This window comes from Triticum urartu, chromosome 4 (assembly GCF_003073215.2).
Source record: "Triticum urartu cultivar G1812 chromosome 4, Tu2.1, whole genome shotgun sequence".
NCBI lineage: Eukaryota > Viridiplantae > Streptophyta > Magnoliopsida > Poales > Poaceae > Triticum > Triticum urartu.
This window is the reverse complement of record NC_053025.1, coordinates 550,431,960-550,443,807: the sequence shown is the minus strand read 5'-3', so window position 1 is coordinate 550,443,807 and position 11,848 is coordinate 550,431,960. Positions and strand designations below refer to the sequence as shown.

At 44.3% G+C, this 11,848-nt stretch overlaps 1 protein-coding gene across 1 annotated transcript; it reads right to left on the bottom strand.

Moving 5' to 3' along the window:
* Positions 1-5,721: 5,721 nt before the first annotated feature.
* LOC125554856 (WAT1-related protein At1g68170-like) lies at positions 5,722-7,426 on the bottom strand. Its single transcript, XM_048718252.1, has 6 exons — positions 7,227-7,426; positions 7,022-7,084; positions 6,780-6,899; positions 6,260-6,677; positions 6,025-6,176; positions 5,722-5,923 (listed from the first exon to the last, which is right to left on the bottom strand). Exons 1-6 carry the CDS (start codon positions 7,424-7,426, stop codon positions 5,722-5,724), a joined length of 1,155 nt encoding a protein of 384 aa, XP_048574209.1.
* Between the last annotated feature and the right edge of the window lie 4,422 nt (positions 7,427-11,848).

Genomic DNA, 11,848 nt, shown 5'->3' with positions numbered 1-11,848 from the left:
GACGGAAGCCGAGCTCGCCTACATAGAGCCGATGGTGGGGGCAGCCGAGTAGCCATGTTGTTTCGTCTCGCTGGCGTCACACATGTGTATGTCTTTTCATTTTTACTTTTATTTATATCCTGAGTAATAATAAAAATGCATATCTTGTGAAACTTATAATTAATAAGTTTTTAAGAATGTTAATTGCACATTAAAAAAATGTTCATACAAGTAATGTTCACTCAATTTTTAGAAAATGTTTGTAATATTAAAAAAAGTATGTGGCATTTTAAAAATATTCACACTTTGAAAACAAATGTAGGTGACATATACGATGCAAACAAAGTTTTTTAGATTAAAAAAAGATATGTATCATTCAAAAAGATGTATTTTACATTTAAAATTTATTCACACTTTTTAAAAATATGTTTGTGAGATTTTAAAGAAATGTTAAAAAATGTGCACCCAGTTTAGAAAAAATATTTCATATTGGAAAAATGTTTCAACATGAAAATGTTTAACATGTATTCAAAACATATTCAAAACACGTATTTGAAGAATGTTAAGCATATATTTGAGACATGCTAAACATGTATAAAAATTGTTGCTGATGTATACGAAAAGTGTATAATGTGTATGAAAAAAATTAGACATGTGTTAAAAAACTGAAGAAAAACGATGAAAACTAAAGAAAGAACTAAACAAAACCAATGAAAAAGTAAAAAGAAAGAGGAAAGGGGGAAAACCTTAAGGTCATCCTATGGACCCCGCACCATTCTTATTCCTATTTCCTTCAACCTCGGTCAATGTTTTTTTTACAATTGTGTTTTTTTTACAATTGCTTGTTTTTTAAAATTTCCCATTGCAATCAATTCTTCCGTACACACTTGCATTTAATCCTTGTAATAGTAAGACTAGGGAGGCGGACAACCTCGCTAGTTTTGTTCTGGGCCAATGCAGTTTTGCAATTTGTGTGTGCAGATACTTATCATTGGTTATGTCGTACACTTCTACTGGTTCGATAAATTTTATGGTCATCCACTTGAGGATAATTGCTGCTACAAACCCTTCAATTGGGGGCTCAACACCTTCCTAGTTCAGAGGAAGCATCACGTAGAAAAACAAGCTCAACGTTGTTGTCGGATATGAAGATCCCCGAACTCATCTTTGTAATCACCCAGGGCCACATCATCACTTGCGCACCCGAGCGAAGAACCGCCATGTTATGACGGAGTAAGCCGACGTGACCGCTCGTGTACCTATAGATGGGATCATGGCACTAGCATCTCACTACATAGATTACCAACACATCAAGAAAATTCACCGCTGGTACACATCCATGCCCTTTGCCTCAAGCCGTCCTCCATAGATCTTACTCTGGAGCGCTATCATTGAGCATCGAATCAAGCCCAATCACGCAGCCTCATCGCAGCCGCAACGCCATCAGATCAAGGCCACAAGCCCCTGAAGCAGCTCGCCATTGGCAGCAGCCGCAATGGCCAGCCACTTGAGGCCAGACCAGTCACACGCGCCGCCACGGCCCAACTGTCGCCACCACCCCGGACGCCGTCGACCAGACCCGCCACCACCATGCACTAACACGGTATTTCCCCAAAGAGGAATGGATGATGCAGCACAGCTACGGTAAGTATTTTCCTCAGTTATGAAACCAAGGTTATCAATCCAGTAGGAGAACCAAGCAACACTATGTAAATGATACCTGCACACAAAGAACAAATACTTGCAACCCGACGCGTAAGAGGGGTTGTCAACCCCTCCTCGGTAAAAAGATAGATTAAACTATATGAGATTGGATAAATAGGTCTAGCAAAAACACAAAATAAAATAAGTAAATAAAAAGTGTAGCAAGGTATTTTTGTGTTTTTGGAATAATAGATCTGAAAGCAATATGATAAAATATAGACTCGGGGGCCGTAGATTTCACTAGTGGCTTCTCTCGAGAAAATAGCATATGATGGGTAAACAAATTACTGTTGGGCAATTGAAAGAAGAACAAATAATTATGACGATATCCAAGGCAATGATCGTGTATATAGGCACCACTTTCAAGATTAGTAGACCGATTCCTGCCTGCATCTACTACTATTACTCTACACATCGACCGCTATCCAGCATGCATCTAGTGTATTAAGTTCATGGAGAAACGGAGTAATGCAATAAGAACGATGACATGATGTAGACAAGATCTATTCATGTAGGAATAGACCCCAGCTTTTTATCCTTAATAGCAACGATACATGCGTGCCTCGCTACCCCTTATGTCACTGAGTGAGGACACCGCAAGATCGAACCCATGACAAAGCACCTCATCCCATTGCAAGAAAAATTAATCTAGTTGGCCTAACTAAACCAAAGATTCGGAGAAGAAATACAAGGCTATAACAATCATACATATAAGATATTAAAGAAAACTCAAATAATATTCATGGATAGATTTGATCATAAACTCAAACTTCATCAGATCCCATCAAGCACACCACAAAAAGTCATTACATGAAATAGATCTCCAAGAACATCGAGGAGAACATTGTATTGAGAATCAAAAAGAGAGAAGAGGCCATCTAGCTACTGCCTACGGACCTGTAGGTCTATGATGAACTACTCACGCATCATCGAAGGAGCACCAATAAGGATGATGAACCCCTTCGTGACCGCGTTCCCCTCTGACAGAGTGCCGGAATAGGGCTCTAGATTGGATCTCGTGGTTCTGGAACTTGCGGCTGCTGGAATTGTGTTTCGATCGCTCCCCTAGGGTTTATAGAATATCTGAGTATTTATAGAGCTAAAAGGCGGTGCAATGAAGCTCCATGGGCCCCACCACCCATCAGGGCGCGCTGGGCCTCCTAGCGCGCCCTGGTGGGTTGTGGGCCCCATGGGCCTTCCTAGCGCGCCCTGGTGGGTTGTGGGCCCCATGGGCCTTCCCTCGTCCACTTCCTTGGCTCCCAAGTTGTCTTCTGGTCCAAAAAATCTCCAAAAAGTTTTTGTGCATTTGGACTCCGTTTGGTATTGATATTCTACGAAGTAAACAACAAGCAAAAAAATAGCAACTAGCACTGGGTACTATGTCAATAGGTTAGTCCCAAAAAATGATATAAAGTTGCTATAAAATGATTGTAAAACATCAAATAACGATAATATAACAACATGAAACAATCAAAAATTATAGATATGTTGGAGACGTATCACGCATCACCATCATGTAACAAGAGCTGCCACCAGATCTGCGCTGCCACACGACATGCTGCCATGGCCATGAACACGAGTGTGCCAAGCCCCTCCCCCCACCTTCCTGACGTCGCGATGGCATTGCCGATGACCCCTCCGGCGACAATGATGCGAGAATGAGAGGAGGAACACTAGTGGATGGTGGCTATGGTCCCGCCATGTCGCCAGGTTGGGCGACGTAGGGGTAGGGATGAAGTGTTTTTCCACTTTGTTGCTCCTGGTTGCCATAGACGTATGCATGATAACTGTTGCTTTGTCAGTGTTCGTGTGTATTTTGGTTGGATCCTTTCAATCTATGCTTCTCTTCATCGACGATAGTTGCTATTTTAGTGTGCTGGTCCTTTGGGGGCTTAGCACAATGACTTCTCGGCTGTTTAATACAATAAGGTTTGCCCGACTTCGCTGAGGAGGGGCGATGACAGCAGCGCGCCTTCGGCTCACTCCCGTGCTTGTAGTCATCGCCAGGTGGTCTACAAGCATGCATGTATTCTTGCAAAAAATATATACAAACATGCATGTAATTTCTATTATCTTGTGTTCTTTGTACTACCATGATGTTTGGGAGTAGATTCGAAGTTTTCTCGCAACTTTAAGCATGAACTTGCCTAATTTTCCAACAGGTGTGAGACAAGATTTTTATTTTTTTATTTAGATGGGAGAATTTTCAACCCTCGACTAAGAATGTGAAATGTTAGGTTGGTGGCGTAGCTTCATCACAATTGAAAGAATCTTGATTGGGGCAAAGTGTACGGTAAGGATAGTCATAGTGGGAGTAACTTAGCTAGTAACATAACATATTTCAGAACAAGTTCGCTTATGTGATAGCTAGTTAATGAAAAGAGAGATGTTTGGAGGAACATACATATTAGAGCATGGTTAAAAGTACAGGGAGCTGGTGACTATATGATGTTGCCATGTCAACTGTAGCCAAACATATAGCCGGCAAGTATAATAGTTAGATGTAAATAAGTATTACTTCATTGATACATGACCCACCTCCATCCCTCACAAAGTCTCTAGGAGCATGTGCTACAGCCGACTGTTAGTTTGTAGTCCTCTTGTCTTCTCTCTCTTTCAGCTCAGTATAAATATATTACTTTTAGTCTTATAGCCCGTCTATATCACCTTATTGTACTTTCTTTATTTAACATCACGTAGCGTTTTTCAAGAAAAATTGAGTCTACAAGTTAATAAATGCAACCATATACTCCCTTTGTCCAATGAAATGTGTACGTTTGAGTTTAAAATTTGTCCACAAAAGAGTATACTTCTATCTTTACAATGCACTTTAAAGTATTTTCTCTCATTACACGGTAGTCAAGACCAATAACATTCTATACATAATCTTCTTAATTTCTGCATGCACTTAGCTCATTTGGGGTTGAGTAATTAAAGAGGAGAGAGAGGTGGCTTCCATCTTCCCAATGCATTTTTTACTCCACTCCATAATTTGTCCTAAAATTTCTAGACGTATACTTTTCACCGGACGGAGGGAGTATGATAGTACTCCCTCCGTCACGGTTTAGAAGGCGTGCTTGAAAATTCTCTGGAACCTAGGTGGTTATCTATTGATTGTGGTATGGGCTAAAAAATAGCATTCACACTACGCATGCATATAGAAATAGTATATAGGAGTACTAATTAGCTACTAGAAATAAATGCAATGGGCCCTAAACCTTGTCTATTGTGGAAACGCACGCAAATTTAACTGTGCCTTCTAAACCGTAACGGAGGGAGTACTACTTCTATGGCATTTATACTCCCTCCATTCTCTTATATAAGGTCACACACTCAAATTACAGGTACTCCCTCCGTTCGGAATTACTTGTCGCGGAAATGGATGTATCTAGATGTATTTTAGTTCTAGATACATCCATATCCAAGATAAATAATTCCAAACGAAGGAAGTACCAAGGTAAAATTTAATGACTGCTTTGCAAGCCAACTTTTTTTTCTAGTTAACCGGAATCATTAATACGTCCGCATGCATGCAAGGAATGAATGGAAAGAAAGTAGCACAATGTCATTATGACTACATGCATGCAAGTATTAAACAAGTCGCCAGTGCGAGGAAACATCATTAAATTTTGTCTCGGTTACTGTTAGTGGTCTTGTATAGATGCAAAATGTATTTTTTATAATGGCCTTGTATAAGGGAGTGTGGGAGTACTATGATATGGTACAGTCAGCACACTATAAGGATTAAACAATTATATTTCTGCTGAGTTCGATGAGATAGAAGAGGAGACAGAAGGGAAGCAGACTGTAAATTAACAGCCGGCTGCAGCCCGAACTCCAAAAATGAGTGAATCTAGATATTCTAATATGGACCATGCATTAATAAAGTAGTATTACTTAGCAACTAGCTACTATACATGTTGGCTATTACGTTGACTATATGTCACATGGCAACTCCATATAACCTGTTGTTGGCTATGCTATTAACCGTGCTCTGAAGATAGTAACATAGACTAGTGTCATATGCATGACACTAGTCTAAGTTATTCTCACTATGACTAGTCTAAAGTCTTTATTTTCCTCATTAACTTCACGGTTAGCCTGTGGAACGGACTCCTTGCCCAGCACGTCGTCTTGACCAACAAGTTTTGGCACATCGGCTTCTTGTTCATCTTCCTCTTTGGCCTTGCCCCATAGCACCATGTACAGCCCCGCCACGATTAGCACAGCACCAAGTACGCTGCAAAAGGAAAAATGGCAGCGCACACGCGACTCCCCGTGAGAAACTCAAACAGGCTCCACCATGTTAAAAGGCATGTGAGTTACTGAATAGGGCATCACATTCCGATGTGCAGGGCCTCGTTAAGGACGACGGAGCTCATGACGGCGACGAAGACGATGATGAGAGGTCCGAACATGGCGACGTAGAGGGGTCCTTTCTCCTGCAGGCACCACGACATGAGCGGGAAGGCGGACCCGGACGCCACGATACCCTGGACGTACGAATCAAACATCAGAAACATGGCATGGGCGTGAAGGGAGGAAGCAGTGGCCGGCCGATCAGCTGCCTGATTACCGCGAAAGCCGACGCGTAGAGCCTGATGTTGAGCCCGAGCCTCCAGTGGTCGGCGTCCCTGTGGATGCAGAGCGTGAGCAGCGTCGACTGGACCGCGCCGAAGACGCACACCAGAGCGGCGATGGAGCAGTGGCACGGGTAGACCTGGACGACCTTGGCCTGGATGGTGAGCCAGATCGCATAGCTGAAGCAGCCGGCGATGGCGAGAAACGAGCCGAGAATCCGAGAACCCGCGGCCGGCTGCGGGCGGAGCTGGCGATCGCCGCTGGCGTGGCTGAGCCCGGTGTGCGCCAGACGGTGGAGGAACCCCATCTCCGGGCCCTTGTAGAACGTCAGCAGCATCGCGCCGCCCAGGCCGACCAGGGTTCCCGCCAGTTTCGCTTGACCGCTGGGCTTTCTGAGCTTCAAAGTCTCCATCCTGTTTTTCCATTTTTCAAGTGAGTCTGTGACTAGTACAGTATTCACTATCCAGAAAGGAATTGAGATTTTATAGAAATCTTTGATTAGTATGACGACCCACCTGCTCAGGATTGCGACGATGAAGGTAGCTTGAGGGGTGAGGTTGCTGAGAGCTGTGACGATGGTCGTCGAATTCGTCAGCTTGATGGCAAGCACCAACAGGTTCTGGTTCATGGTGACTCTGCATTTGTATTTATATATGTGAACAAACATAGTAAATCAACGTGGTTTTTCTTCTATCGACCAAAGAGTTCAAGTCTAGAGCATTTGCTAGCATGGTCATCAAAGAGAAGAAGAAGTTACCCGAACAGTCCACACAAGAATAACCCTGTCACAACCTTGATGGTTAGTGGTGGACGTTTCTTCCTAGAGATCACACCACAGCCGTATTAGTCAGCAACAAATCTTCTTTAACACATGTAGACTGTGTTCTGGCAGAGTGTATGCTCGTCTCACTATCTTGTGAGACAAATGTTCAAATGAGCGAGGATATTAAGAAGGCATGCACCTCTCGACGAGGAAGGCGATGGGGCAGAGGAACGCGGCGCCGAACATGGGCCTGTAGGCGACGAGGACACGGACGTCCATGCCGTCGTCGAGCGCGAGCTTGATGAAGATCTGCATAGCCGAGAAGACGAACTCCACCACCACCATCGCCGCCACCGGTCGAGCGGCCTCCAGCACGCTGCCTACTCCAACGATCCTCATGCTCTTTACGTGGAGCTCAGGGATGGGCTAACAGCTCAGGAATGAGATCGATCGACCGGTTAATGATCAGCCGGTAGATTTACACCAGTACTACTGGTATATACTGGTATTCGTCGGGTCTGTCCTAGCGATGTTAGCCAAGCGCATGTCCTTGTTTTCGAGTGCCCCGGCAGCAACAACAACTACACCGATGAAATCCGCACGTGTACGGACAGAGGAGCGGCGGCAAGCTGACATCATAGCACTGGTAATGCTGCTGCGGTGCTGCCGATCTGTATGAACGCAGGGGCGGGCCCACGTCAGTTCATCGGTGTTCAGTTGAATACTTTGTCACTAAATTATGTATATATAGTGTGTACTGATTATATTTATGGGAGGTGACGTTCCGGTTGATAGCGAGATGTTTACAGCGATTTCGTCAATTTTAAAATGTGTTTGCTCGATCTCTTGATGGTAATCATAAAGCTAGGGTATACAGGTGTGCAGCGAAAAAGATGTGTATGTATGTACGTAAACATTCACTTTAGTATTGTACTTCTTAACAAACATATATGCCCAAAACCGGGCCTGGTCTCTCCTTCACTACTCCGAAATGGCCAGTAACCCAAAGCATCCTCTTTTAGCCCAATAAGAAAATTGATGCAACAACCACCATGTGAGAGCAACTAATATGGGTAACCTGCAAAAAGTTTTTTCTCTCGTGTAGGGTTTCCCTTCTCTCAGAGGCGATTCCCCCATCGTCGAGTTCCTATTTCCTTGTCACCGATTATCTCCTCTCCGGGGGCTTGGACTGTGTAGAAGTGCATGCTCTAGCCAATGCAACCAAAAAACCAATATGATGGAAGAGACTAGGCAATACATTTATACGTCAACACTCTCCCACAGGCCTAAACGTGGATCGAAAGTGGGCTACAATTTAATTACGCCAGCTGAGTCTTGAACTCAAGACCTCTTGGCTGTGATACCATGTAGAAGTGCATGCTCTAGCCGATGCAATCAAAAGGCCGATACAATGGAATAGACTAGGCAATACATTTATACGCCAACAGGCTGATCAGGAATGGTCCTCGTGACCACCACCCGGTCTTGGCCTTTTTCTTGAGAGGTCTAGGTGATCTAGGGCACCTCCAGATGGCAATGGGTACCCGCTACCCGCGAACCCGGCGGATAAAAACCCTATTAGGGTAAAGGTTTGGGAAAGAAAATTACCCATGGGTTTATAAATGGGAAAAAAACTATACCCATCAGGTAAGCCAGGTACGGGTATGGGACGACAATACCCATACCCGCATACCCGCATACCCGTATACTTATTCATTATGCCAGGTAGGCCCTTAATGTCAGTCGCTAAAAACATCAAAACCCTAACTGAACCCAGCCGAGGCGGCAGCCAGCGGCCCAGCGCCCAGGCCCAGCAGCCCACTCCCCATCGATCCCACCCAAATCCTTCTCCGAGACCCCAACCCACCCCCGCGCCGTCACTCCAGAAACCCCACCTCTGTCTCTCGCCACAAACCCTAGAGGGGAGAAGCCACAGGTCGCTGCCGCCGGCCGCCGCCGCTGCCTGCAGCGATGCGACCGGCCACCTCCCTCCTCTCCTCCTCTCCTCCCTCTACCTCCTCTCCTCGACGCGACCTCCACGCGAGACCTGCAGAACCTCCTGCCGCCATCTCCCTCCACGTCCTGGCACCTCCTGCCGCCATGGCGCCTGACCAGGAGGACGCCGAGGAGGGGTTTCACTCCAGCGCGGATGCAACTCCGGTGGACGGGGATGGATTTGAAGAAGGCACCGGCAGTGGGTCTCGTGCGCCGACGCCTTCTCCTACCTCCAAGCCTGTGCGTCTTCAGCCACCATCAACAGGGCAGGTTCCTGGGCGCAGCTTCACTGCTCCCGGTTGCAAGGTGGGGCGTGGCCGTGGTCGTGGCCGTGGTGGTGCTACACCTGCGACTGTGGCGAGAAGGGCAGCAAAGCATCCAAATCGGTGAAGAGTTTAGTGCCTGCAACAACTAGACTTCAAGGTGAAATAGAGCAGTACTTGACTGATGGTTTAGTGCCTTACGTTGAAAAGTTCAGTGTGTTGGATTGGTGGAAGGTGGCTGGAACAAGGTATCCGACCTTAAGGAAAGTAGCAAGAGACATATTTGCTATTCCCGTAACAACAGTTGCTTCAGAGTCAACCTTTAGTATAAGTGGCAGAAAGCTTAATGACCATAGAAGCCGACTTACACCTTATATGGTGGAGGTTTTAATGTGCTCGCAAGATTGGCTTCGAAACAAGTACAAAGGTGACAAAATAGTGCACTTCATTAATATTTTCTCTTGCTGAAATGTTGTTGATGTTTGTCTACTTTTGTAGATGCTCACACAACAGAAACTAGCTTCTGGACTTGTCTTCAAGACATTCAAGAAGGGATGCAGGTTAGTACTTGGTAGTACTTAAGAATTCAAATCAAACATATCTTGTATTCTTGTTATGATGTATCTTATTACTACTTCGGAGTTGCACATCAAAGATATGTTGTATTCATGTTATCTTCTATTCTTGTTATCTTAGTAATACATAAGAATTGCAAACTAAACATAGCTTGTACTCATTACTCTCAAGTTCTCATGTCTTGCAATTTATATGTCCCATAGTAGGAATTGATAATTTGAGATGTCAAGGCTCATGAAGTGGAGAGAAGATGAAAGCAAGTCAAGTTGGTTTGGACCGTTCGGTTTCATGTTGGAGATGTTGAACCTATTTGTGTGTTGAGATGTTGAACTTATTTGTGTGTTGAACCTATTTGCGGTCTTCAAACTTATTTATGCGTCGAACTTTGTGGTTGAAATGACTATGTGTGTGCTGAAATATTTCCAAGTGTTGAAACTTGACATATGTGCTGAAATTCTGAAACTATTGTGAAGTGCTGAAACTTGACATGTTTATGTGCTGAAATTCTGAAACTATTGTTAAATGCTGAAACTTGACATGTTTATGTGCTGAAATGCTGGAATATATGTGCTGATATATATATATATATATATATATGTGTGTGTGTGTGTGTGTGTGTTCAGATGCTGTAATATACATGCTGAAATGTGGTATATACTAATATACATGCTGAAATGTGGTATATACTAATATACATGCTGAAATGTGGTATGTACATGCTGAAAGTACATGGCAAAATTTTATTTGAAAAGTGACCCAGACGGGTATGGGTTACCCGCGGGTATTACCCACACCCGGCCGGGTACGGGTATGGGAAAGATATGATACCCGGGGTACGGGTACGGGTACGGGTTTGGGCAGAAAAAAATGGGACGGGTAAGGGTTTGGGCAAGCATTACCCGCACCCGAACCCTGCGGGTGCCATGAGGATGGGCACCATCAACAAACATATGCTCCTCAGATTAGAGAAAACCAATTGGTGATGGGCAAGGCGCCGACATCCTCGTCCATGGACACGGCGACACGTCTGATGCAAAAGTTAGGTCCACTAGTAGAAAACGGGCCATTTGTCCCGGTTCCAGAGGCCCATTAGCCCCGATTCTGGAACCGGGACTAAAGGGTCGGGACTAAATCCCAAAACCTTTAGTCTCGGTTCGTTTACGAACCAGAACAGAAGGGGATCCACGTGGCCGCTGCGGGGCGCCCAGGCAGGAGCACATTTAGTCCCGGTTAGTAACACCAACCGGGACTAAAAGGCATCCACGCGTCAGCAGCTGGCAGGAGCACGGGTTTTTGTTTTTTTAAAGGGAGAGGGTAGGGGTTTTGGAGGGTTAATTTAGGGGTTTCATATATTATGTTAGCTAGCTAATAGAGAGAAGTGATCTCTCTTATCTCCGTGCTTGGTCGACGCTAGCTACTATGCGTATAGAGAGAACTCCACATGCTAGCTAGTAAGTAAATTAAGGAACCATTAATTACACAAGATCGTCATGAACATATACAGAGAGGAGTGCACCTCTCTTTCTTCGAGAGATTTGTCGAACAACAAGTTTTCGTATATCTATCCGACACTACTAGCTATATATATATACTCCCACCGTTCCTAAATATTTGTCTTTTCAGAGATATCAAGTGGACTATCACATACGAATGTATATAGACTTATTTTAGAGTGTAGATTCACTCATTTTGCTCCGTATGTAGTCACTTGTTGAAATCTCTACAAAGACAAATATTTAGGAATGGAGGGAGTACAATATAAGATCTCTTACAGTCCCTAACATCTCATGTCTATATCAATTTCCACATGGCATTCTCTGGCTTTATTGATGACGTGGTCAAGAAAGAATCTCGCCAATTCCTCTTGAATTGTTCGTATGCGATCTTGTGGTAGGAGTTCATCCCGCATCCGCCAGATCTAAATTGAAGAAGAGGATCAATACATGTATATGAATGAAACTCAACACAAATGATGGTAATAAAATAA